Below are 26,913 nucleotides of genomic sequence, written 5' to 3' on the forward strand. Positions count from 1 at the left end.
CCCTGGCGGCACGAACACACGTAAAGGAGTCGCTGTCTGTTTGCGTTGATAATTGGTTAGCTAATCATAACAAGCTATTAATCTGGCATTACAATATGTATTTCCTTTTCCACAATGTATTTTCAAGGGTTGCTGGCGACATCTGCCGTGTGTGTAGCCTGTGAATTACTTTTGCAGAAGCTGAAATGTCCTGACAACAATCTGGTTCCTTCCCGTTAAAACATAAAATGAACAAGTCTCCAAAGAGTCACATAGCAATTGGTTTGACTTTTCTCTGGCAGATGAATGTATCAGAATGAGGAGTGGAACATTGGTTGATTAAAGCCATATCCAGTGCTTTTGTAGTGATGAAGCGAGCAGGTGGGTGATAATACCATGGAAATGAATCCTTGTGATGGACTTCACTGTATATATCATTAAATATGCATCTGTTGAGAATTTCAGTGACACTAAACATAGATCTAAGTGTATGGATGCGACACAATTTTCCCCAGTGTTCTGCTTAGAAGAGCACTGTCATGAAACACTTCACTGTAACTTTATTTAGACTCCCACACACAAGTTACGCTATACAGTCATACAGAAATGAAAGGATAAAAAATTCATACTGTAGCTGTATAGTATCTACTGAAAGTTTGATGTTTTTTCACATCACTGAGTATTACATCGGCAGGATATAGGTGGGCTGAGATATAACGTTACTACCCGCAGGTTATTAATTCCTATTTCATACCCACATTTTTTCCTTACACTGTACTTAGGGAGCTCTAACAGAAGATTAGCGCGCACTGGTGGATTTGAAGGACTCTTGAGCGCAGATTTTCCCATCAAATGGAAATGTCTGAAACTAGTATTGCATCACCCCATACACGCTACACACCTCTGAAGCAAGGAAGCTCAGCTAGAAAGTCAAACCAACCATTTTTATGCACACCGAACACACATCAACATCATCACGCCGCTTTGGAACACATTGTCTTTTTTGTGGCTTGGTAGCCAACTCTTAGTAGCTACATAGACATCCAGGGTATCAAATGAAAGGTCCGCTCAGTCCGATTAATTAAAGTGGTTGTATGGATAGAAATAGTGTTTTAAAGAGGTGGTATTCTGCTCATTTTCAGGTTCAAAATCCTATTTAGGGGTTGTACCAGAACAGGTTAACATGGTTTAATTTTCAAAATGTTCACCCTGTGTTGAAGACTTAGTTTTAGCTATGGAGTGATACATCTTGTTTCTACATGATCTTTGTTGGGAGTTGCACATGCTCAGTTCCTAGTTAAGGACTACTAGCCAATCAGAAGCAGAGAAGGGCGGGTCATGAGAAGCCGGTAAACAGCTTGGGTTCAGCTGTAGGCTACATGTTGCCGACCAGCTTGGCAACACGGACTGGAGCGAGAGTTTCAGAGCGGTGAGTTATTAATCTGTATCCATAAAGTTTTAACTGAGCTCTGTCTCTACATCACAGGAACAACTTTATGGCCACTGACTGCCTGGAGGGTAGCTAGTGTTTGGAAGGGAGAGGAGAGCTGTGTGCTGCAGCTCACTGTTTTTCTACCGAGGGCGACTAGCCGCTTGGCGAGCATTATGACGCGCATTTTGCTTTCATCCCTGTGAAAGGGAAGCGGCTGGACTACAAACGAGCTGTTTTCAGGCAGTTCAGAGCAGAGTTTTCTGTGGGAGATGGGAACTCCCTTTGGGCTGGACTTTGGGCTTTTTCACTTTGCAAACCTGTTACATGCACAAAAAGATATATAACTCAATAAAGGAGAGGGGAAAAGCCAAAAAGCAGAATACCACCTCTTTAAAGATAACTCCCAATAAAACGTCAACATTTAAACAGTAAATATTGCCAAAATATGGACACATTATATAAAACAAATTGTATGATAACTGTTGTATTTTAGTTTATTTTCATCAAATTTACAGTTACAGTTGTATTCCAGGTGTATTAAACGATATTCAGTTGGATTATAATCTATTTGATAATGGTTTATTGCAATAAAATTATAGCTTTTTTAAATGATATTTTTCTTTATTGTAATGGTAAAACAAATATGTTAATTTAAAATGGATTTATATTCCTTAGCTTCTGACCTGTCAGAGGAGACAAGAATTATACATCTAGGCCTAATGGTTGAGGAGTTATTCCTGATTAATTTTAGGTATGCTATTTTAGGCATTTTTTCCTTTAAGAAGGTGTCTGTTTCCAACATGTTAACCTGATTGGAAAGCTGAAAATCACAAAAAAAGTGATTTGCCGAGGTGGGGAAGCAAAACAAAATGCAAATCCCATCTTTGTGGAGCAATGAGGAGACAGTAAACTTCCTCAAATGAATACATGAAACAAACATAAATGTCAGTGTGAATGTCAAAGGTTTGGATGGCGCTCTTTTAAGGTGCGTTTGTGCAGCTGCAGTCGCCATACTCTGAAAACTGCAGCCGCGAGGTTTTAATGTCACGTGACACAGTGACACTTTGAAGCGCTGCCGAGACTCGGACAAAATTTCAAACCAGCATGCCTTATGTTAAGTGCAGCATGCAAGTCAACTTTGCGATGCCCCGAGTGACATCAAACACACCTATTTGTTGCATTTTCTTCTTCTGCAATGTTTTAATTGCACCTGAATAGAGAATAAGAATTAGAATTAGCGCCACCAACTGTTTATCTTCAAGCACCCAACAACTTAAATTCGCATAGTAGTAGAGGGGGCATTCATTTTCTTTGTCTTTTGCAAATTTTTCTGGAAATTCAGTAAAAATTTGTGCTAAATTTGGATGGAAGTGTAGTCATTGTCTCTCTATGCTGCAAAAGAACATTTGTGTTTTTTAATGATGTACTAGTATGCCCAAATGTTAGCTTTAGAATTCTTAGTCGCTGTAATCATTCCTCATTTCCACACTGGCTCTGAAGTAATCCTTTCCCAACTTCCATTCCATCCTTTTGCACAAAAGGCTGCAGCTGAGGCTACTATGAGGCTTTATTGTCGATGTCATATAGATGCCATTTTCCCCTTGGAATAATGTTTCCCCACCTGCTTCCCATAGAGCTGGGGTTAGGTCTTAAGTTATGTTAAGGTTAGGTGTAGCTAAGGGCAGGTTAACGGAAAGGAAATCACAATCAATGGTGAAACAGATTTCAAAATAACAAAGAGTTTTTTTTCCCCTGGCAACAAACCAACATGCAACTACCAGGAAGTATCACTCTGCTCTCAGTTCACGTAAAGTGGACACGTGGATGCAGAAAACATAAAACTACTTTTACAAAAAAAAAGCTTTTACAGTGAAGTCACATCAGAAGGGGATTGCTTCATGGCCAGAATGGACAGGAGGAATGATTACTTCAACCAATTACTCTTTCAATGTACAGACTTTAACAAATTAGAACCTATCCTTCAAAGACACAAGCCATTGACAGTTAATTAAAATTTCGTTTGCTTATTAGTCTTTGTCATAGTAGGAAGAAAACGTAACTCGCATAATACCTGCGTTCAAACATAGCAAAATATATATTTGCAATCACTTAAAGCAGGTTTTGCTGGCATTATGATCGGGTTTTTGAGGGAGACAACCAAAGTTGGGACTTACTTGAGTAAATATCAGAGTTTCACAAATAGACCTAATTAGGAGCTTCTCTTACTAAAACGATAAGATCTCTTGTTATACTCCCCAGCTAGATTAATGTAGCTGGCAGTGTTTCACGGCAGTTTAGTTACACAAACCTCTGTTCTTGCTCCAACTTAATTAGAGGGAGTCAGAATTTTCTGATTAAAACAAAGCCTTTGCCAGCATTGCCGGTCTTACATCATGAAAGTATTATACAGCAGAGAAGTCTTTGGAGGGATTCGGATGGATTTAAAAGTATGAAATCCAAACTCAGTTTCACATCCTTGGCAAGACATTGATAATTAGTATGTTTCTCTTTGTCTTACATTACTGTCCACAGTGGATACAATTATCTGTTCCCATTCCAATCAAGTGTCGTCAACAACCACAAACCAAATAATAAAACATCGCTTTAACATTGCCATTGTTATATGTGATAGCATTTTAGATATTAAATATGCTAAGGAGATTTAATTGTATTGACCTAAATGATGAGTGAAAAGGAGAGCTGTTCCTTTCTTATTAAGCTACTTATAGTCCAGAATAAGATGATGAATTAATGATTGTAAGATATTTTTTAACCAATTAAATAACGGTCTGTAGTTCTGTAATACACACAGCACAATGTACATTGAATTTGCATAATATATTTGCATACTATAGTATTCACACTCAGCTGGCACCACATTAACATTTCCCATGATGCTACACACAAGCATCCTTTCAGCGACAGTGACAACATGCAATACCGCAAACAGAATGCAGCCAAGTGAGACTAATACAGGAACACAATAGCACATCATCAACAGTAACAACTTTATAAAAGAAAGCGCTGTGATTGGCTGCACTACACAGTAAACCGTGTTCTCCAATTTTATTATCGGAAATCCCCCACTGAGCCTAACAACATGTTCCACCAAGAATTACAAAACAAATCAAAATAAAAGAAGACACAAAACAAACCCAAACATTTTTGGATGTGTTCCCAAAAACTGTTATCAGCCTCCCAGTTTTCACACACTTAAGCCCCAGCCAGCCAGGCCCCGTCACTCGCCATCTTGTCCTGAGTGCTGAGAGGCCCATGCTTCTGGTTTCCAAAATAAGTCATCAACAGGAGCCTCTCTGTGGGACGAGACAAAGGGAGGCTGATAGGAGCCCAGAGCTCTCACATTATGGCCCCCAAACAGCTGAAGACAACCGCAACAGGCTGAAACCCTGCTGGACTATAGCATCTGAAAAGGGATATTGGACTCTTAAAGCACTTCTAACCATGAAAAAGCCTTTAAATGCTTAGCATCAGGCCAAATCAAGTACAGTACATTTTGTTCCCAAAAATCCCTGCCCCCCTTATCTGCAAATACTGCCATATGTAGCTTGTTTATGCTGTTGATAGTTCAAAAAGGTCACAGGGTACAATTATATGTGGCATTCCTGACTCCTCTTACAGTGTACATCACTAAGATAAAACATACAAAGGTAGTGTTTGACTAATCTCAGACCTGATATTCACTGAAGATGATATATCTTTCCTCTTACAGCAAGGGTATAGGAACATGTAGGGATGGGGATTGTTACCATTTTCTAGACTGCATAATGATCCAAGTCTTTATCGATATCACTATTGATACTTTTCTATTATTTGGTGGAAAGATGAACAGTTGAAGGTACTGCATTTTTACTTTAATTGAAGTGAAATAACAAATGAAGCAAACAAGGGCGTGAGGTAGGCCTGCACGATATGAGCAAAATCTGCCATGTGCAAAAACATTGTTTAATATCATGATGACAATACGACTTGCGATAAATTAACAAATAATGAGGAGTGCATATTAGCTGCGCGGTTGATTTTAGATTAACTGCAGAATTGAACATTTTAAATACAACTAAATGTTTCTAGAGCAGCAACATTAACATTTACAACAGCAAAGCCACTATATAAATTCAAATTCTCATATCACAATAATGAGTGAGGTTTAGAAAGAATGAAGAATGAAGACATCAGTCAGACTTCAGTCCTTCCTCCTCCTCCTCCTCCTCCTCCTCTCTCTCTGCTGTTATTCACTGCCTGCAGGGAACGTTACCTGGGAGAGTGGGGCGGCTGGTTTGTCTGAGCTGAGCAGTTATGGCCCGTTTCATCCGCATGGTACCAGCTCAACTCGCCTCGACTCATTCCGCACAGCGTTCCAAGCAAGCTGAGTTGAGCTGAGGCCATACTAAAAGGTAATATGAACACTATTTCATTACTAAATCCACTTCTGAGAAATCAACTGTGTAGATTTAGAATATTGGCAGTGTTATGAAAACGTTTTTCGGGGTTTAGAAGCTCCACAAGTGCTGACGGGGGCAGCAAGCGAGCCGGCCGGCCAGGTCCCGCAGACTGAGGGAACCACAGATTTAAGATTTTTGTACTGCTATTCAGTCTTTACTCTCTGCGGAAAACATTACGTCACGGCAGTTTCGTATGGCGTTGCTATGATGACAAGCTACATTGAGGGGGTACTATCCTTAATGGAAAGCAACAAACGGCGGCCCAAAAGCAAGTCGAGAATACACCAGTTCAAGCAAGTTGAGCTAGTACCAGTAATGGAAAAACACTATTAGACTACAGACAGACAGCTTCAGCTAGTGTCTGTGGGACGTAACACTGTCATCAGAGGGTGTACGTGTAGTCTCTCTACGGACATCTGCGTGCCTCTCTTTTCTTGTGACCGCCACTATACTACAACAGCACCAACAACTGCGTATGCATTGGAAAAACAAAATGGTCGCTGAATTTGAAGAGAGGCTGTGCAAAGAGGTCCATTGCTAGCCGCACCTCTACAATTCATCTTTAAAGCAATATCCAGACAAATGTGCTACAATTTGTGGGGGGAAATTTCCAAGAGTTTAGGAAAAGAAGAAAGCGTGTGTCGGTAGATGTGGAACTATTCAATAGACCGATTTGTGAAGGCAAGGAAGAAGCTGAAGGGAAGGAGTGGTGCAGCAGGCGATAATGTTTCTGTTCCCCCCAGTGTTTCTGTTTCTTGAGCTGGCTGTCCAGCAGAGGTAATGTGAATCAGACTTACTGGACAGCATTATGAAGTGAATTTAGTATCATTTGTTTTTGGAATGTTGATGTCAAAATAGTAATTTTAGTAAACGTCCTGTGACTGTACATGATTTTCGTTTACATGTCTTATATATTATGGACTTTTTATTATGGAATTGAAAATTACTTTTACATTTATGTTGTGTCCTAAATTATGTCAGCCAGAAATAATGAACAGGTCCTAATATCTGGTAGGACTTCAGATCGCTGACAAACTGATGTTAATGTATTGCAGGCTGAAGAAGGCAGCGACATATTCAAGCTGAACATAGAAACGGCACGGCTGATGCTGCTCCATTTCCCCAAGGAGCTCCACTCTATCACCGCCACCAGTGACTCCATCACCGCCACCCACAGCAGCACTGCGTTCATCACTTGCAACCTCCTCAGCAAGTGTCCCAGAAAAGAAAATTGCATACCACATCCATTGAGGATGCTATCCTCCAGCAGCTCCAGCAAATTGAAAAAGCCAAAGTCAATAAGAGGGAGGAGGAACACCACTTTGGTATGATGGTGGCGGGCATGCTGGCAAAACGTCCGTGTGCTTGCACCTGTGTCGTTCCCCTGATTGTGTTCACCTGTGCCATTTTATCTCCACCCCTCCTGTGTGTATATATGTGGTGGTTTGTCTGTTCACTGGTCATACAATGGTTCATGTTTGGTGTTTTCAGGGCTTGATATCAACCGTGGCGGGTTACGCAGTCACTCCCACTAGCCACTTTGGCGTGCTGAAAAATTGTAGTCTTGTCAACAGGCATCTGAAATAACGAAGGAATTGCAGTGTGACACTACGACACTACAACTCCCATAAGTACTACAACACTGTAAACAAGAAGACGTGGAATGCAGTAAATGTAACGTTATCATGTTACGAGCATGGATTAGTTCAGTGCTTGAAGTGTAAGAAAATAGGTGCCAGTACTCCCCCCCGCACTATTCTCAACCCGGCCTAGTATAAATTACTGTTAGTAAATATTTTAACATTAAATACAAAGTATGTATTATATCATGTTAGATTAATATTAATACATTTACAATTCACACATTATTTGGACAGTCTGCCTACAGATATTTAAACAATTTATTAGATGAGACACTTAATTTCTGCTGGAAATGTCTTTATTTATATTACTACTATACTCATTCAGTTAGCTGACGCTTTTATCCAAAGTGACTTACATGTCAGAGGTCGCAAATTTGAAGCAACTAGGGGCTAAGTGTCTTGCTCAGGGACACATTGGTGGGTCACAGTGGGGAGTTGAACCCAGGTCTCCCACACCAAAGCCATGCATCTTATCCACTGCGCCATCACCACCCTTCATATATAGGGAAGGGAAACAAAATTAAGGGGGCAGGTGACAATTCAAATTATAAAAATATAATGGAATATAATGCAGCAATCAGCTTTTGGACAATACATTTGTGTCTTCTTTATTTCAGTTGCATTTCGTGTTTTCTTATTGTGCATTGTTTCATTTGTTATTTAATATTTATCATTGCAAGCTGTTTTTCAGAACATTTTTAACAAAAGCTTTCAAAAAGTGATGGAGACATTCAGATTCTGACCTGTCCCCAGCGTCCCCAGTGTAAATTTCAAAAAGTGTGGAGACATTCAGATTCGAATCCCATCCAGGCTGTGATTGGTCGGTTCACCAAAACTGACATTGACAAGCTACTTTCTGGTACTTTCTTGGTAGTTTTACTATATGACTACTGCCATTTTTGAAGCAATAGTTTAAGAGAGCCCTAGCCCCATTTTGTAAATACGATAGACAAGTGTTGACACAAGCATGACAATTGGAAAGCTCTTTATCAGAGTGGGGGTGGTTAACCAGATGTACATTTGCAAAACCAACCAGTTAGCATCCTTGATCCTTTTGTCTTGTAAAACCCAAATATACTCTTTAAAAACACTTCAGATAAAGCACAACTTTATGTTGCTTGTTGAAGTGTGTTTTCCAGTGTGGAACGGGCTTATTGTTGGCCCATTGCAACCAAAAAAACCCAAAACATTTCAAATGTCACCAACCATCAACCACCACCGGGTGATTTCCACCCTCCAGCCTCAAGGGGCAGAGATGATCCAATTACAGCTTGGTGCACCACAATGAGGCGAAGAAGTTTCTGCACGGCAAATCTTACTTTGACAAATGATATTTTTACAAAAGAAAAGGATGACTAATAACTTTCTATGTGAACCATCCTCGACAGTTTTCCATACAGTATATGTAAGATGGAATATGTCCTATCTTTACATTCAGCATTTGATACATAAGACTCAAAAGCATGTTGTAACTGACCTTTGAAATGCAATTCAAAACACAAGAAAATGTTGATGAGCCTTTCTGAAAGAGAATTTGCCTTCTTCCACCGTCAGTGCATTTAGATTTTATCAGCCAAAAGGAAACACTCTTGGAGACAAAGAGGAAGGAGCAGTCAAGAAAAGCAGAGTAAAGGCACCTCAGAGAGGAAGCCAGACGCAGCCAGATAGAAGGGGAAGAAGGGGATAGATGGTGCAGAGTGAAGAAAGAGACGAGGAGGAATGGCAAACGTTGAAGAAATCTCAGAACGGCTGCTTGGAGAGAGAGTGAGCAACTCCACCAAGCGCCTATTTACTCTGGTACAAATCACTGCTAGGCCCGGCAGGCCCAGAGGGGAAAGCACTTTTCTTCACCTCATCGTCAGGCCTTGGAATCCCGTTCCACTTTTCCAGATGGCTTCAACAGCAGCAGCAGACTGAGCAGGTCCTGCTTCCACTGACCCGCCCAAATATCCCATCTGTCCAACCCAAGCAACCCAGTCACTACTGGCTGCAACTGTTCGGGACTGGGAACTTAATCCCAGAGCCTCGCTTGAGACCAATTTGTGAGGTGGTTTGATAGAAATCCCTACCCCCATCTCTGGGCCTGGTTCTCCTGTACCCAGCAAATAGCCTAATTGATTTATGGTTAACCAAGGAGGCAAGGAGTGGGGGCATGATTTAAAGTTTTTCACTTCTCTGTTGGCCTTAAAATTAGATATAAAGTACTGTACATGCAATATAACAGCCAAAGTAACCTACTGTATACTTGATAGAATTTTACCCTTTACCCATTATGGAAGGTGTACATCTGGAACATTTGTCCCTGCCAGACAGTCAGAGTACTCAAGACTTAACACAAAGCAAAGTTTTGAGACAGAAGAATAGCATACAAAGTCAACTGAAAGACCAAATGCATCCCAACTAATGCAAAATCACACTAAAGAGCAAAGATTGAGGCAAAGTTACATTCAGGGGAGGTGAAATGTGTTCACTGTAGCACAAAGAAAATCCACTCATCCTGAAGCTTATGTAACTCTGTTTAATCAATGAACAGAGAAAAACTGCAGTTACAGGTACATTTCAAATCAGTAAGTCTATAATCAGTCACACAAGGTTGTACATTCCTTGCTAACCTAAACTAACACTGTACAGTGGGTACATTAGCTTTGGCAGATAAAAAGGGTTCCAAATAGTTCATTCAAATTCACACAAATTAAGGCAAAAAATGAATTCAGTTTCCATCTGAACAACGCTTTACAGCTCTCAGATACAGACTGGATGCTGGCTGATTCAATGCCTCATTTGCTACTCTGTGGATTTTATCTTCAGGGGTATTTTTGTGATCTCACAGATGTGTGCTTTCTGCCCAGATGATTAAGAAATGTTTACCTGGGGTTAAATCAAAGTTTAACATTTCCACATTTCCTCTGCTGTTCTTCACTTGCACCTATGTGAAATCTGCTGCTCAGGCCACGGCTGTGAAGAAATTGGATTTACAATTATTATCACAATTTACCTTTCATGACAGACAGAAGGCACCTGTGAGATCACGCAACATTATTGAACGTTTTCACCTAAGATTTGTGTAGGGAACCATTTGTGACCAAATCCTAGAGTAAGGTATGGAGTGCCAAGATCACAAATGGTAAAAGCTGATTCCAGACTAAGACCAAATTTAAACCTAACTGTTTTTTGTGTGTATTTTGGGGGTAATAAACACAATAATAAATTCATATTACCTTGTAGAACTAATGTCTACTCTTATGTTTGTGGAATCGGGTCATGAGAGAAGTAATTACTTTCTGACTGACCCACTACATAAGGAAACTAGTGTGTCACAAATGCTTAATTGAGACATCTCCCTCTCTGCATGCAAGGACATTTGAGACTATTTATTGAGGCTTGTGAGGCTCTAGGAGCCCTTTCAATTTCCACCAGCTGAAAAGGACTTTCCAGAGAGATAGAAGCAGGCTGGAAAGCACAGCCAAGTAAGAGCCAGATTTTGGACTCCAGGCCAAAAATTTCCCCAGCTGCTTCAACCAAGCAATATGCAGACCCAGGTGTTCAGGCAAGATTTGAAACCCAAGCCCAGCAGTTTAACTGTTCCACAAACCCCAATCCAATATCTTCCCTCTGTTTACCCCTCCACAATGCTCGTTGCCCCATATCTTTTTTTCTGGCTGACACAAAGTAGTCATTAAATTGCATATAGTTGATGTATATCTCAATACAGTGTAGAGTAGTTCACAGATGTTTCATTCAAAAAAACAAATCTTTTGGGTGAACGAACTGAACTGAATCACTTCCTGAAATGATCAGTTCAGTTGAGTCACTTGCTTGCGAACGTGCAGGGATACACTCACTCAGTGACTGAATGATTCATGTCATTTGTTTGCAGGATGAATGGAATTCACAGCTGATTCAGGTTGCTAAAATTTAGCTGCAATGAGTCAACAACATTGGTCTTGGACTGCAATCCAGATATATGACATTATTTGCATGAGCTCATATTTAACATGTGCGCTGTGCCTCACACACATACACACACACAGACATACACAGACCCTCTACTGTTGAGGAAAGTCGGTTGCATTTTTGCTTGCCTGAGGGAGATGGGATAGTATTAAAGAGTGCATAAACAGAATTGCTTTATCTGTACCCATTAGATTTTGAATATATTTATGAGCTAGGTTGTGTTTGATTCCCTGAAATTCTCTGATAATTGTTTATGGTCAACTGTGAAACCTGCAATCTGAAAATGAGTGTCTCAGACAGTCTCAGATCCTTTTGCTTGATTTATACTCTCATGTCGGGTCTAGGTGCGTAGCCTAAGGCGTTTCTACCCACGTAGCCATGCATTTAGACTTGTGTTTCGGTGTCTACGTCGTTCTGCAAGTACACCACCAAACGCTAGTTGGCGGTAGCGCTACAGCGTCCACTGTGTTGACTTTTGCCGCCCAAGCAGGCAGACTTCTGGTTTAGCCCTCCACTAACGTGTATGGTTAGCGGATAGTGAAATGAGTCATTTCGCTCGGGTTTTGACGGTCAAATATATTGGGCCACCATGTTACAGCTGTTGGTCTGGCCGCTGGTAAAATTGACTCCAAAGCACGGGGCACTTCCTGTCAGCTTGGAGGCATTGCGAGGCTCCCCAGCCGATCAATCACAGTTCTTACGGTCCGCATCACCTCGACGTGTAGTCACATTTTTGAGGAGGTGCATGTCAGGCTATGGCGTAGGGTATGGGGCTACGCAGAGGCTACGCCGTCAATTTTTTTGGTGTGCTTTTATTGCCTTTTCTGATGACATGCAACAAATGGCTGTACCTGAACCCGGGCTGCTGCAGTAAGGACTCAGAGGTGAGCTACCAGGCACACCTGCACGAATAATACGTGTTGCAAAAAAGTACATGCTGTACATAATAGGGTAGTTTATATTTTTATCTAACTATATTCTGAGCTTACTGGCTTATACTTCACGATGGACCGTCTCAGTTCACTAAGTAAGCTGAACTGAACGTTAGTGTTTCAGTTCACTGGGTGGCCCTCAAGCACTGAGCGATTCCGTGAACAAATCTTTTTAATGAACTGATTCTAATGATAGCATATAATCAGTACACTGAAAAGAACTGCTTTGCCCATCACTAGTCTACACTCTCTTCCTTCCTTTTGCAATCCTATAATTGTGAAATTGTTTAATCATAATAATTGTGTTTTTTAGTGTTTATCTTTGATCATGACATACTTGGTGAAAGCATTTATGTGTCTGTGTGTGACAGTTTGAAAATGCTGCAGGTACCTTTTAATAATAGTGAGAAAATGTAACTTCTGAATGAAGAGTACCACATTCTTCCTCTCACAAAGCTAAACTCATAGCTGTGATGCATGTATGATGTTTAATTGTGTTAGTTTTATTCCACACTTCAGCTTGTCATAGATGCAAATTTCAATCGTTTTATTATGGAATTAAAACAAAAGGAAAACAACTTACCAGGAAAAACAGGATTCCTACTTGAGGATCCATTCCAGTCAGTCTCAGTCAGGCCCAATGAAGATGTTTCTAAAGCAAGAGACCGTTTTCATAGAAGACATATTGACCTGTCAGAGCAGGTAAAGCACAGGTGTAAATTCTCAAATTATGGATGGCTGTATACTGTATCCTGCGATGGACTGGAGACCTGTCCAAGGTGTACCCCACCTTTCGCCCAATGTAAGCTGGGATTGGCCAGCCCCCCCGCGACCTTGTACGCAGGATAAGCAGTTGACGATGGATGGATGGATGTTATATAAATTTATCAGTATGTATGGCAAAAGGTTCTGGTTTCACATTATGGAGTACCTGTTGGTGTGCAATACTCCTTGTTGTTCTTGTTGTTCTTGATCAGGACGTCGGATGTCGTTTAAGTCTCACATTAAGCAAATTTCAAGGACCGCCTTTTTTCACCTACGTAATATTGCGAAAATCAGGAACATCCTGTCTAAAAATGATGAAGAAAAACTAGTCCATGCATTTGTTACTTCTAGGCTGGATTACTGCAATTCCTTATTATCAGGCTGCTCGAAAAAGTCCATTAAGACTCTTCAGCTGATCCAGAATGCTGCAGCTCGTGTTCTGACAGGAACCAGGAAAAGAGATCACATTTCTCCTGTTTTAGCTTCTTTGCATTGGCTTCCAGTAAAATCCAGAATAGAATTTAAAATCATTCTTCTTACCTACAAAGCTTTTAATGGCCATCTTATCTTAAAGAGCTCATAGTACCTTACTACCCCACCAGAGCATGCGCTCCCAGAATGCAGGGTTACTTGTGGTTCCTAGAGTCTCCAAAAGTAGACTAGGAGCCAGAGCGTTCAGCTATCAAGCTCCTCTCCTGTGGAACCAGGTTCCAGTTTGGGTTCAGGAGGCAGACACCATCTCCACATTTAAGAGTAGGCTTAAGACTTTCCTCTTTGATAAAGCTTATAGTTAGGGCTGGCTCAGGTGAGTCCTGAACCATCCCTTAGTTATGCTGCTATAGGCCTAGACTGCCGGGGGATTTCCCATGATGCACTGAGCTCCTCTCTCCTCTACTTTCTCTCCCTCTGTATGCAACCTTATCCCATTATTGCATGTTACTAACACAACTTCTCCCCTTTCTGGTAGTCTTGTGCTTTCTCGTCTCTCTCCTATCACTTCCTGCAGGTTTTCTGGCTCTGGAGCTGTGGAGTCTGGATCTGTGGTTGCGGGTCACCTGCTACCCCCGTGTTCCTGCTCGACACCCTCTGCTGCAACGACTATTGTTACTAGTCTTATTGTTATTATTGTTATTATAATCATTAACATTACGATGGTTACCATTAACACTATTATAAATATCTGTACCATTTTTCATTTAGTTTATAGCAACATCACCTTCACTGTCTGTACCTCTGTGTGTATATTGTGTAGGCTGTCTCCCTCCCCTCTCTCTCTCCTTACATCCCTCTCTTTTTCTCTCTCTCTCTCTCTCTCTCTCTCACCCCAACCGGTCGAGGCAGATGGCCGCCCACCCTGAGTCATGGTTCTGCTCGAGGTTTCTGCCTCTTAAAAGGAAGTTTTTCCTTGCCTCTGTCACCTAGTGCTTGCTCTTGGTGGGAACTGTTGGGCTTCTGTAAATATCATCACAGAGTACGGTCTAGACCTGCTCTTTTATGAAAAGCGCTGTGAGATAACTGTTGTTGTGATTTGGCGCTATATAAATAAAATTGAATTGAACTATACACATAAAAGTTTCCATTAAAGCTTCTTTCCTAAGAGCTGAAGCTCTGTGACGTCACATCAACATAAAGCCAATAAGCTGCCCAATTAGAAATGAATAGAAGACTGACTCAGTGGTGCTCTGCAAAAACAAGTTATCCTGAATTCTCTCACGTCCGTTTAATTATTTTCATTTTCTGTGCTGTGTGACAGAGAGAGAGAGAGAGACACATTCAGCCCAAGTGAATGACTGCAGTTGGGGTGAACTTTTCTAAAGGCACACAGGATCTGATGTAAGTCTCTATTGTGCTAACTTGAGGGTGAGTGCTTGTGTGGAAACCTGTGCTGGATGTTAAAAGTCCCCCACCTAAAAATCTCAGAAACAACTCAACTTTGCTTGAAAGTTAGCTTTAAAAGGTTTATAGTTTAGTGCTTCAATTATTCATCTTTTTTCTGTAGTTTAACTTGAACAGTGCAATTCAAGAGGGGAGTATTCATTCATAGATTTGAAGTCATGCTTAGATAGCCTAGATGTCACTGCTCCCCTGTACAAATTGAGTCATCATACAGCATGTCAACATCTTTACCATCCAATACATCATAATCTGCGTTTCTACCAAAGGAACTATACCCCGGAACTAGGAACCTTTGGAGGAACTCACTGTTTTTCCACCAGAGGGACCAGGGTCTAAATGTAGTTCTGGGGTCTTCATTTTAACCCCCCAAAAGTACCTGCTCGGGGGATAGTACCGGTACTTTGGAGGGAGGGTGGGGGTGGGATTCTGAAGGGGCGAGTAGAGGCTACTAGCTTTAAACAGAGCATGTCGACTGTTTCTCTACGACTGCTCGTCTCTTTTCCACCTTTCTTTGCAAACCAATAAATCACAATCAACAGTCAAATAGCCACACAAGTCTCCCCGATGTCAGCCTGAGATCGTATGTGGGCATTAAATATATTGGAAATAGCCAGCGTGCAGCGGTGTGTTTACGCTGTTGTACGTTTTCATCAGTCAGCAGGTTTTTAGACAGAGCCGAAGTCGGTCTCCTCCTCTCCAAAACAAGCGGAACAGCTGATTACAGCAGGTAGGCCTAATTAAGCTCGTTAAACATCACGTTCCTCCGACGCTCAGGTGACAGAGTCCTGCAGCTGATCTGCACCTCTTGTCGCTGGAAATGTTTTAATAACCTTCCAAACTGTCGCAATTTTATTTTTGTGTTGTCTATGAAGATTCTCAGTCATCCAGGTCATAGTTGAAGATTCTTCAACCAAGTCCAGTTGCCCTTGATTTTAACCTTCGTTGGATATTTTTGTGTTGCTTTCTCTGTGCTGGAGTTATTTTAATAAGAACTTGATGGTTTTATCCAGTTTGTTACCACACATGTCTTGCCGATGTCCGCCTGAGATCGTATGTCGGCATTAAATTTATAGCTGGGAAATAGCAGCCAGCTGCAGCAGTGTGTTTACAGTGAACAGCTGATGGAGTAACGCTAAATACTGGGTCAGAAGTTGTTGTTTTAAGTTATCATCAGCCAAGAAGTTTCTACATGGAGCCGAAGTCGTCTCTTCTCCGAAACAAGCAGAACATCCCGTTCTTCCAACGCAAGCGGACACAGATGTGAGTGCTGCAGCTTTTGTCGGCTGGAAATGTTTTAATAACCTTCCAAACTTTCGCAATTTTATTTTTGTGTTGCTTTCTCTGTGCTGACGTTATTTTAAGAACTTTATGGCTTTATCCAGTTTGTTTGGCTACTATTAAATTTGTAACGAACTTTATAATGTGTCTCTACATTATAGCTCCCACACAAAAAAGCTGCTTTAATGGCCGAGCATAGCCTATAGTTTTTCATTATAATCCAGTCAAATCTGATCATTTATAATGTTGTTCATGGATAGTAGTTACAAATAATGATGCCTGTGCATAGCTTTGTATGGCTACAGCCTATGTCAGCTGGTGAATTTGCCTAATCTTCGCAGGTCTTTAGACCACGGTGGAAATGCACACAACAGTGGGCTGAGGGAACCTTTTAGTTCCTTGAAAAGAGATCTGAGGACTTAAAAGTCCCCGGTACCTTTGGTCGAAAAGCAGCTATACACAATACATAATGATTGAGCTGCTTTAACTATTAATAAACATAATGGTTATTTATGTAATGCGTTTCCTTTAAAGGCTTTCATAATACACTGAAGGGTTATTGACCTTGAAGTTTTCAAATTACTCCTGCAACCTAGAATACTTCTCTGCTGTCTGTTTATGTGCTCAGTAGGTCCAAAAAAACCCCCCAAAAAACCCCAATATTTCCCCAAAATATAAGTAAATACAATGCGTCACTGTCAAGCTGTCACATTCCTCAAAGCTCAGAATCTCCATTTGGGAATTGTGTTCAGCCGTGTTATGGTTATATATAAATAAGGATAATAGCAGCACAAACTACAACCTCCAAACTGATCATACAGTTGAATAAACACCTCACTTGAGACTGCATTGCACTTAGTTGAAGTACAATATTTTTCATGGGTGCTGTATTTGTACTGCTTGCTTATTTTTAAACTCTCTCTCTCTGAGGATCAGTTAAAGCCGCTTTCTTATCTTCAGATTCAAACCTGAAATTATGACCTTCATGAACATAGGATTGATAGGAAGGTTGTTGTATAAGACTACATTAGTTTTAGCTAATGGACCTGATAAACCAACAAAGAAGTGCACTGAAGTCACAGTTGGCAGAGCTGTAGACTCACCTATACTACTACTAAAAAAAGGACTTGGTGTCAGCTTCTGAAACATTAATACAGCAAATGTGTAGTGTCATTTAATGGTCTACATTTAAAAACCTGAAGACTTTTATGTTTTGATGCTGTCATTCTAACATGAACATTTGTCAGCATTGGAATCCATTAACACAACCTTCAGATGTTTTACGTGTGGTCCGACATTTTGTCAGTTTTTCTCTTCCTGGTCCTGAAGATACGTCATTTTTGCTGCATTTCTCACAGGCTGAAAGACGAATAAAACTTCGACATTTGTTCAACTGCGGAGTTTTTTTGAAAGATGAAACTCTTAACACTCTGCTCAACCTACAGGTGGTGTATAATACTTCAAAAATTTGGCATGCTGCTGTGACATTGCTCCTCCCCTCATAAATGTTCTGTAATCACATTTCAAACTGCCACCAGATACAGACTCAAACACAACTAAAGTCTAATCTGGTCTGTCATGTTGTTACTCATGCATGATGTTGTGGGGGCTGAACTAGTCTGTATCATCCTTTTGGTTTGAGACTTGTGGTTTCTAACGATTCAGCGCTGACTGACTGTACACTGGCAGGATGACAGATGGGGAGGGGACAGTAGTTAAGTTGTGAAAGTAGGGTTTGTTATGAAAGAGCAGCTCTTCGTCTAACATTGTTGTGTCATGCTCGTTTTGTTTTTCTTTGTCCTCGTGGCTCGCTGGCTCTCTCTCTCTGTCTTTTTCTATTCCTCACTCACTTCTTCCATGAGTCTCTCTCACTTTCTTTCTACACTTGAACAATGAGAGCCTTGTCAGCGCTGCCTCCCCTCCTCTGCCACATGTTCATTAGGATTCAGAAGCCTTATCTCCTGCATCCCAAACCTGCAGAAGCATTTACAAAACAGAAAGTCCACTGAGCAAAACTAAAGTCAAACCAATGTTGTCGGTTTGCAGGACCTCAGCAGGACAATTAAAAGGCTTGTTCAACAGGATTATCAGGTTGATAATCAACTTGATCAAGGTTTTTTTATTTTGCAAATGACATCTGCACCAGCAATGACAGGAATGGTTGAGTGTTCAGCAGATTACAACATTGCATGAAATTAGAGTCATTTAAAAAGGAGAAATGAGTAGAGTTTGTTAATGCTCCAAAGCACAAAACTAGCAAAACACCCTGCAGGTGTTGGTGGGGTTGTTGGTTCAACTTCAACAATTGCTTGACTTCTGACTTTAAAAAAAAAAAAAGGTACAGTTCACCCAAATTACAAAAATAAAAATGGGGCAGTTTTTGAAAAGTTGATATATTTTGGAGATTCGTGGCATTATTTTCCTCACTCTCACTGGTCTAGCAGTTAGTTTTGGTTTGATTTGTTCATATTTTGATGTATCGGTTTGAGATTTCTGCCTCCACAACAATATAATTCAACAGCAACATCACTTTGTAGAATCACTATATCCATTATATAAGGCCCTGCAATAAATCCTCCCTTCATGAAGGTTATAATGTTCAGTTTCTAACAGTTTTAGTGAGGTCTTGATTCAACTTTGTGGTATTTTGTCCCCGCTGTTTATATTAATGAGGGTGACAGTTTAACAGAACCACAAATGGCAGCCTGCAGATGGCCATACAGTTGAATCAACATCTCTGTAAAACAGAGAAAACTGAACATTATAACTTTCATGAAGGTTCGATTTTTTGCAGGACTGTTATATTAGACGGCATTAGTTTTAGCTTGGTTAACCTAATAAAATGGCAACTGAGTGTACTGAAGAAACAGATTCTTGAGTCACAAAAACACAGCAACACAACATGCTGCAATAAAATATATTTATAAAATAGCAACAGGCAGGCCTTTCATGGCCACACCGCTTGGATATCTTATTATTAGACCTATAAAATGTAAATGGATGTTGTCTATGTGGAAATTATTAACTTCATTCATCATCATTTATTCTGCATGTCAGAATTAAGGGACCTGAAAGACAGAAATTGCTTGTAAAGACTTGCAGCTTGTCCTCAAGACTAAATTATACAAAATATGGGAAACAATGCGATGTTTAAGTAAAGCAGGTCTGCAGCTGGTCATTGTGATGCTCTCTCGCTCTCTAAAACACACACGATTATGGTATTTCAGGGTCACAGAGGATCACTTGTTTCAGTGGATTGCGACACTCCGTCAAACCACAAAGTGCTGAGTCCTGAGATTTTACGTCATTTGTATCTCTGCTGCCGAATCAACAGTCTTCAGTGTTTCAGTGTTGAATTTCTGTGCTCTACAATCACATCTGTGATTGTCTATGTCCTCAGATAAAATAAAATGCGCGTGGTGTGCTTTTTATTTTACTGACGAGTGAAGTGAGTCAGTTAGGATGAGGATGACACACATTCTTTGTCTAGCATTACTTCTTATTTGTATTATTAAACACACACAAGGTGTAGCTTAGGTTTTCTGGTTTTTATTTTTAAGCATTTTACATTTTCTATACTTGCAACTATACTTGCAGTGGTGGAAAAAGTACTTCGATCTTTTATTTAAGTAAATAACAGAAATACTTTTAATACTAGTAATATTTCCAAAAAGTATACTTATGGAACCAGAAGTAAAACTATTTATTATGCAGAATGGCCCACTTCAGAATAATGTATTTTAAATTATTGGATTATAGTCTAATAATTGGTGCATTACAGTGTAAAGGTAACCCATAATAATAAGATATGTTGAATTATTAATCTAAAATCTGCAAAGTAACTAAAGTTATCAAATGAATGTAGTGAAGCAAAAGTACAATATTTCATTTCCCTCTGAAATGTAGTGAAAGTATAAAGTAACAGAAAATGGTACTTGAGTAAATGTACTTAGTTCCTCTCCACCACTGATTCCTGGTTACAACACATGCAGACAGACGCGTGTAACTCAGGTTTTGTTATTGTTAAGGATTTCGGTTTTTCTAGACTAGCAACTCTATTCATGTGTAAATTAAGATTCCTGTCATCCTGCTTTTTGAGTTTGTGGTTACACACACGCACATACATACACAGTTTCCTTGTGTGACCGGGTGGAGTTTCCTTAGGAGTGAGAGAAGTTGAATGTACTGAGCGACGCCCTCGCTCCCCAGCGGCTCCACTTCAATGGGTGGGTGGGATGGTCGTGCAGGAGTGTGTTTGGGAAAGTATGTGTGTTGGAGAGGTTATAAATGTCTGCCCATGACGTCATGTCTCACTTCCTGAACCTAAATCCACAATGTACACTTCCTTAAAGACAAGTCCCTGTTAAAAAATGAACAAAAGGTGCTGAACCTCTTAATGTCAGTGATCCACCAGGGGTCTGTCAGTACAAACTCACACTGACTGCATTTTGGGGAAATGTGTATATAAATCATGCACAAGGCATGTAGAAGATTTCCATTTGAGAGAGAGATGCAGCTCTGAAAAACATGAAGTCTTGGGTTTGAATATTTCAATCAGAGTAACAATCATGTAGCTGGAGAGCAAGACAATACTAGACGTATACGATGCTGTCACACAGTGTGGAATAAGTGTGTGCCGCTGCGTCACACACAGACCGAACTGATGCACTCTTGTTGGCTGTTAAACACGTCAGACAACTTCTTTTTTTAAACTACTTACTATCTTAAGAGTCATGAACAAGGAACTAATGATGTAACTGAAGAGCAAAAGAAACCCCAAAGTTGCTCAGACATTGCTGAGTCTTTTGAGTCTTCATGGAACAGAAAAAGGCAAATCATTTCTGGCTAAGAAAAAGTTTCACAGCTGACCATGAGATTGCTGCCTGCATGTTTGATGTTGACAAAATCCTACAGGGTAAATACACTGTTAAGATCTCCAAGTGTCAAAGTGTTATTGTGTCTCAGATTTATCACAAAATCTGAGACACCAGTACAGCACTACTCCATGATGTCACATGCAAAGCGCCACAACCCTTTGGACATCACAAAAAGAATTTGACTCTTTAGCTGATAAAAAAATAAATAAAGACAGAATAACCTTGTTTATATCTTGTAATAGACTCTCCAAACTGCAGATCATTCAACACTTACACACTACATTGTGTGCCCCAAGAAAAAAATACTGATTTTTACAGTGTTTGTCATCAACTCGACACAAAGTTTAAAAAAACTGAATTAAATGTTATTTTAAAAAGGCTTTTAAAAACTTTACTTTATTGTTCCCTTATATTTACTGTTTATCATATTTCAGCTCACGATTAATTTGCTTGCTGCTTTAAGATTTACAGTTTCCATTTTGTGATTCATTTAAAGCCGGCTGGTTAATTTAAAAGACAAGTTGGCAGTGGAGCTCTGATTGGCCATAACCTTTCCAACACATGGCAGGTGGCCAATCAGAGCTCCCGTTTCTTCTCTGTGTTGGATTTAATTAAATGTTTTGATGGCACATTGCTCAAGTTAAATAAAAATAAAAAAAGTTACATTTAAAAGGCTTTTGAAAAATTACTTTAGCTACTCCATTTGAAAATTAAATAATACATTTATTTTTTAAAGACAGAATAAGAAAATAGTATTATTGAAAATTATAACAACTTTTTTTTTGCTCTGCTCGTCAGTTAAACGCATAAATACATTTATCTTACAAATGTATAATAACTGATTATGATCCAACACTGTAAAAGTCTATAATTATTCGGTGGCAAACTCTGAACTCCATCTAATTATTTATCTAATACAAAAACTGCTGAGAACATGGAATGACCTTAAAAACTATGTTTAAAACAACGATCTTTGACCAAGCTGCTGGACTAAAGATTAGAAACAGTCAGCGCTTGTAGAAGCAGCAACCCGTAGCGCCAAAGTTTTCACTTATTCCGGCTTTATTGCCGAAACATGCATTACCTCTGACAGAAATATTTGAAAAATCATTGAAAAAGGGTTTTTGAATTAAAGAGCAGTTGATCCACCAGATCAACTGGATCAGGCGCCACGGTGGTGTTCGCTCAGAGGAGATGAAAGAAAGCCTCAATAGGAGCCAAGTTGGTCCAGCTTTGACTGAAGGCTTCACCTAAAGATCCAGTCTGGACAAAACGGGACTCAGGTTGACCAAACAACGTTAATCAGACACTGCTGTGCCCACATCTTCAGAGACCTGCCTCATCAACACAGTCTGGCCAAGCACTCAGCAGGCGATCCGTGTTCTGAGCTGTCAGTGCAAGACTCCAGCAAGATGAGAGGAGGCTGTGTTTTACACAGATGATGCTTGGTGCTTAAACACAGTCAACCTTGAAAGTCACATGGTCTGAAAAGACAATAACTGGCTTTGTTTGCTGTCTGAGCTCAGTACAATGTCTGATGGACACAATAGAGTGTGTGTCACCAGCACCGCAGTGAACATTTCATCAGCCGTGCCTTAAATGAAGATTTGCTGCATCATCAGACAACAGATAACGTTTCAATGGAATTCAAATGAAAGGGAAAAAAACAAAAACTTTTGGACCAATCAAATTCCTGAACTGTAAGTCAAGTAAAGCCAAAGTGTTTGCTGCAGTATTTATGCACTAACTCAACTTATAAACACATTTCACCGACAGAGCTCGGATACTTAACAGATTATTCATTTACATCTTTTTAAATCATTTGAAAAAAAGCCATCATTTACTGCCTCAAAAAGAAACATGTAAAGGAGGTTGAAGCTACTTATTTTTCCATCTTAAATAATGTTTGCAGAAAGCCCCCTCGCCCTCTGCATTACACCCCAAACAAGCTCCCACAATCAGAGGTTAGGGCAGCTTGCCTGAGAGACAAAACCCAGGGCAAAATAAAGGCTGTAAAGCACTTGCTGCTCCTCATGAAGCTTCTTGCTGTGAGCACAAGCTAACAACTGCAGCCTTTTCAGTCCTTCTGTATTTTTGTTCTCCTGATTATGTATCCTTGTCCATATAAAGAGATGAATAGTCACTTACAGCACAGACTGGTGACTCACTTAGCCTAAAACAAATCTCTGATTTCAAAACCATGGACCATTATTTTCGCCTCTGTTAAGTGGTTTGTTAATTATAATATACTATCACTTGAGACTGCAGACCTTGCATCTCCAGTTATGGTGGCGTTGATCAATACTTTATTAATCCCATTGGGGGAATTTGCCCACTGCATTTGACCCATCTCTGAGGTTAGTGCCTTGGCACGTCATGTCATGGGCAATGGAACATGTAAACTTCTCACAGACGACCCTTGCATCTACTCTGTAGGGAGTGTGATAGTACTATGAAGTGTTATTCCAGCGAGAGTCGGTGTAGGCTGACCTTATCCAGGATGAACTTGTTCAAGTACGGCATGTATCCCTGGGTGGAGACGGGACCCTCATCGTCGTCTTTAAAGTGCTCCTCCAGCGCAACAGGGTCATGCGGGATCTTCATCACTGTGCACAAGTTGTGGGACAGCACCTGGAATGATGGGAAAAATCTTCTATCATTGATCATATAACTGACTGAACAATTATTTTTATTTTAAAATAATATGCCACTACGTTCAATTAATAGTTTAATCAAGGTGCAGTTTGACCTTTCACCTAAGGACTTAGGAGAATCATATTAGTGCCATATTTGAGGAACTCATTTTGTAAGAATAGGTAAATATATTATATCAGTTAGATGGTCAAACTGATGAACATGTTTCTGTAGCCCTTGTTCTATTGAAATTTGATGCGTTACATATCTTGCATAGATGCCTGGATTTCCCCAAAAAAGGAGGACCTTAAAAAGAGTACTCTAGATTTTCACTTTGTAGTGGATGCGGCTGACTTTTAGTCCTTTAAAACGACCGAGCTCCAAAACCGCTGGTCCTATTTTCCATTATGCAACTCCAGAGCAACTTACAGACACCCTCACTGCCTGGTTAATTGGCTGTGTTATGCTTGATATACACTATATTGCCAAAACGTTTAGGACACCCCTCTGAATCTTTGAATTCAGGTGTTCAATCCCTTTAATGGCCACAGGTGTATAAAAATCAAGCACCTAGGCATGCAGACTGCTTCTACAAACATTTGTGAAAAAATGGGTCACTCTTAGGAGCTCAGTGAATTCAAGTCTTGTACCGTGATAGGTTGCCAACTGTGCAGTAAGGCCATTAGTGAAATTTTCTCACTACTAAATATTCCACGGTCAACCGTTAGTGGTAGTATAACAAAGTGGAAGCGATGATCAGCATAAACTTTGGAAATGAAAGAAATTGAAAGAACTTGCCTGATGACATTTCACTGTGACCTTATATGATTGCATGTGACGAATAAACTTGACTCAAAAATACATGAAATATTTACCTATTCTGATAAAATAATTAGTTCTTTAAATGTGAAAAATGTGATGTGCTCCAGTAACTTAGTGCTACTTCTTATTTAAATCCCACCCTTGGATATTTGGGTACATTTCCATCCATGAAGTCCAACACGTGTCTGGAATGACTTTGTTGATCAATTTGTTCCAGTGAACTCACATTTTGTGATTTCCCGTATTTCCCAGTTTGCCTTTTGACGTTTGTTTCATTCAGATGACATGGGTCGACACAGAGGGGACTATGTAGACAGCAGAGTGTTAGCAATAATAACCAGTCAGAGAAGAGGGAGTTCCACCTCTTTCACAGCTGAGGAAACCGGTCGGTGTAAAAACTGTTACGACTGAAAGTATTTCAAATTCAGAAGCTGCTGACCTCAACACTTGACCTTTATTGTTGATATTTGCTGCTGCTGCACAATGTTTGGCTGTCACAGAGCTTGAAATATGTGGGTGTGCCATGAAGTTGTGTACAACATAGTACTTTACTCTAGTGTGACCATTGATCCAATTGACTTCTGATGAACAATTATTTAACTTGTTTTCCCTCTAAAAAGCCAGTAAAAGGTGACATATCTGACATGAATACAGGTCAACGATCCTGAGAATAGTTTGCTGACATGGAGCTTAATTATCATGTTAACATAACAATGATCACATATGAGCTCTATGGGCAGATTATTCAGTACTGTACTTAACTACAAATTTGAGGTACTTGTACTTAGCATCTTCTTTTCATGCCTCTTTATACTTAAATTGTGTACTTTTTACTACACTATATTCATTTGACAGCTTTAGTTACTCTACAAATTAATACAGATTTTGGAACACATCGATGATGCTTGGTGCTCAAACAGCCAAGATGGACCAAAATGTCAGACTGTTGTGAAGATGAAACTTTCATACTATCATCTGGTTGCCGCTGTTTACATTAACCCCAGACGCAAATTGAAAAAACGCACTGCGGAATGTTCTGGGTGTACCTGTGTGTGCATAGCATGAAGGGACTACAAATCTCGTTTCGTTATGCAGCCTTGTGCTGTATAATGACAAATACACAACTTTGTACTCAGATTTTTTTAAACAAACCAAACAATGTATTTATTAATCGAGAATATAATTAGCAGAATAACCCATAATAAAAATAATCATTAGTTACAGTAACGGTAAAATTCTGCTTTAGTGGACGAGAAACACTAGGCCTACTCTTATGATACAGTGGGTTTTACTGGAGTAAAAGATCCGGCTTTGTTATCTCTGTTTGCATCACTTTAGCATGTCTGCATTGTCATAAAGAGATTTAGGGGCTGGTGCTGTGATGCGGGTAGTTTTAATATCGGAGATTAAATACTATTCTAATTACTTCCCATAAAAACTTAGTTTAATCTTAGATGGTTTTACTTCAATAACAGTCAAATGCAACATGCAGAAGTCACATTAATCAGAGTAAAGACTACCAACAGGTGCGTCTCTGCAGCTCCTGTCGCTTCACGCGCACTTTGTGTTTTATCCCACAAAGAAATTTGGTTCAACATAACTGATCATTTTTAAATGTACACAAAAGATACCAAACGCTGAGACTACAGTGATGGGAGTTTCCTGCTTAGCCAAACACAAGCTCCTAAACAAATGCGTAAAGTACGTAGATTACCTTCAGCTGAGATTTGGAGACTTTCCCGCTTTTGTCCACGTCCAGTGCGGTGAACGCGTGCCAGATAGACTTTAAAAGTTCGTCCCGCAGGGCCATGATGGTGAACTTAAACTTGTCTCTTGTGGTCGGTGTCTGACTCCTTCCTCTCTCGGTCTCCGAGTGTCTGAACTGTCTCTGTTGGAGACCATGAGGAAAAGTCACATGACGCGCTGTCAGACACTTTTTTCTGCCTGATTATGATTGAAGAGCTGCAGCACCGCTCAGCGAGAGAAAAAGCACGCACCGAAAACTCTTGTCTGCATCATATGAGGAGTGTGTTTTATGTCCATATAGATTTTAGCCCTTCAGCCTGTTTTACAAATCAATTCTGGATCACTCCTGCCGACCTTTAACTCCTACAGAGCTCAAAATAAGTTCCACACGTGTACAGAAAGCATTTAAAATACAGGGGAAAGTGAAAATGCACAAGTGGAATCATATCAGTATAATAAAATGCAGTACACAAAGCGCAGATGATCATCAAGGAA

General features: G+C 40.0%; 1 protein-coding gene across 1 annotated transcript; it reads right to left on the reverse strand.

The window, feature by feature from the left end:
* Positions 1 to 23,661: 23,661 nt before the first annotated feature.
* Positions 23,662 to 26,611, reverse strand: LOC123962269 (switch-associated protein 70-like). The gene is made up of 2 exons (XM_046038293.1): positions 26,387 to 26,611; positions 23,662 to 23,847 (listed from the first exon to the last, which is right to left on the reverse strand). Exons 1-2 carry the CDS (start codon positions 26,480 to 26,482, stop codon positions 23,677 to 23,679), a joined length of 267 nt encoding a protein of 88 aa, XP_045894249.1. The 5' UTR covers positions 26,483 to 26,611; the 3' UTR covers positions 23,662 to 23,676.
* Between the last annotated feature and the right edge of the window lie 302 nt (positions 26,612 to 26,913).

The sequence above is a fragment of the Micropterus dolomieu genome, linkage group LG22 (assembly GCF_021292245.1).
Source record: "Micropterus dolomieu isolate WLL.071019.BEF.003 ecotype Adirondacks linkage group LG22, ASM2129224v1, whole genome shotgun sequence".
Lineage (NCBI taxonomy): Eukaryota > Metazoa > Chordata > Actinopteri > Centrarchiformes > Centrarchidae > Micropterus > Micropterus dolomieu.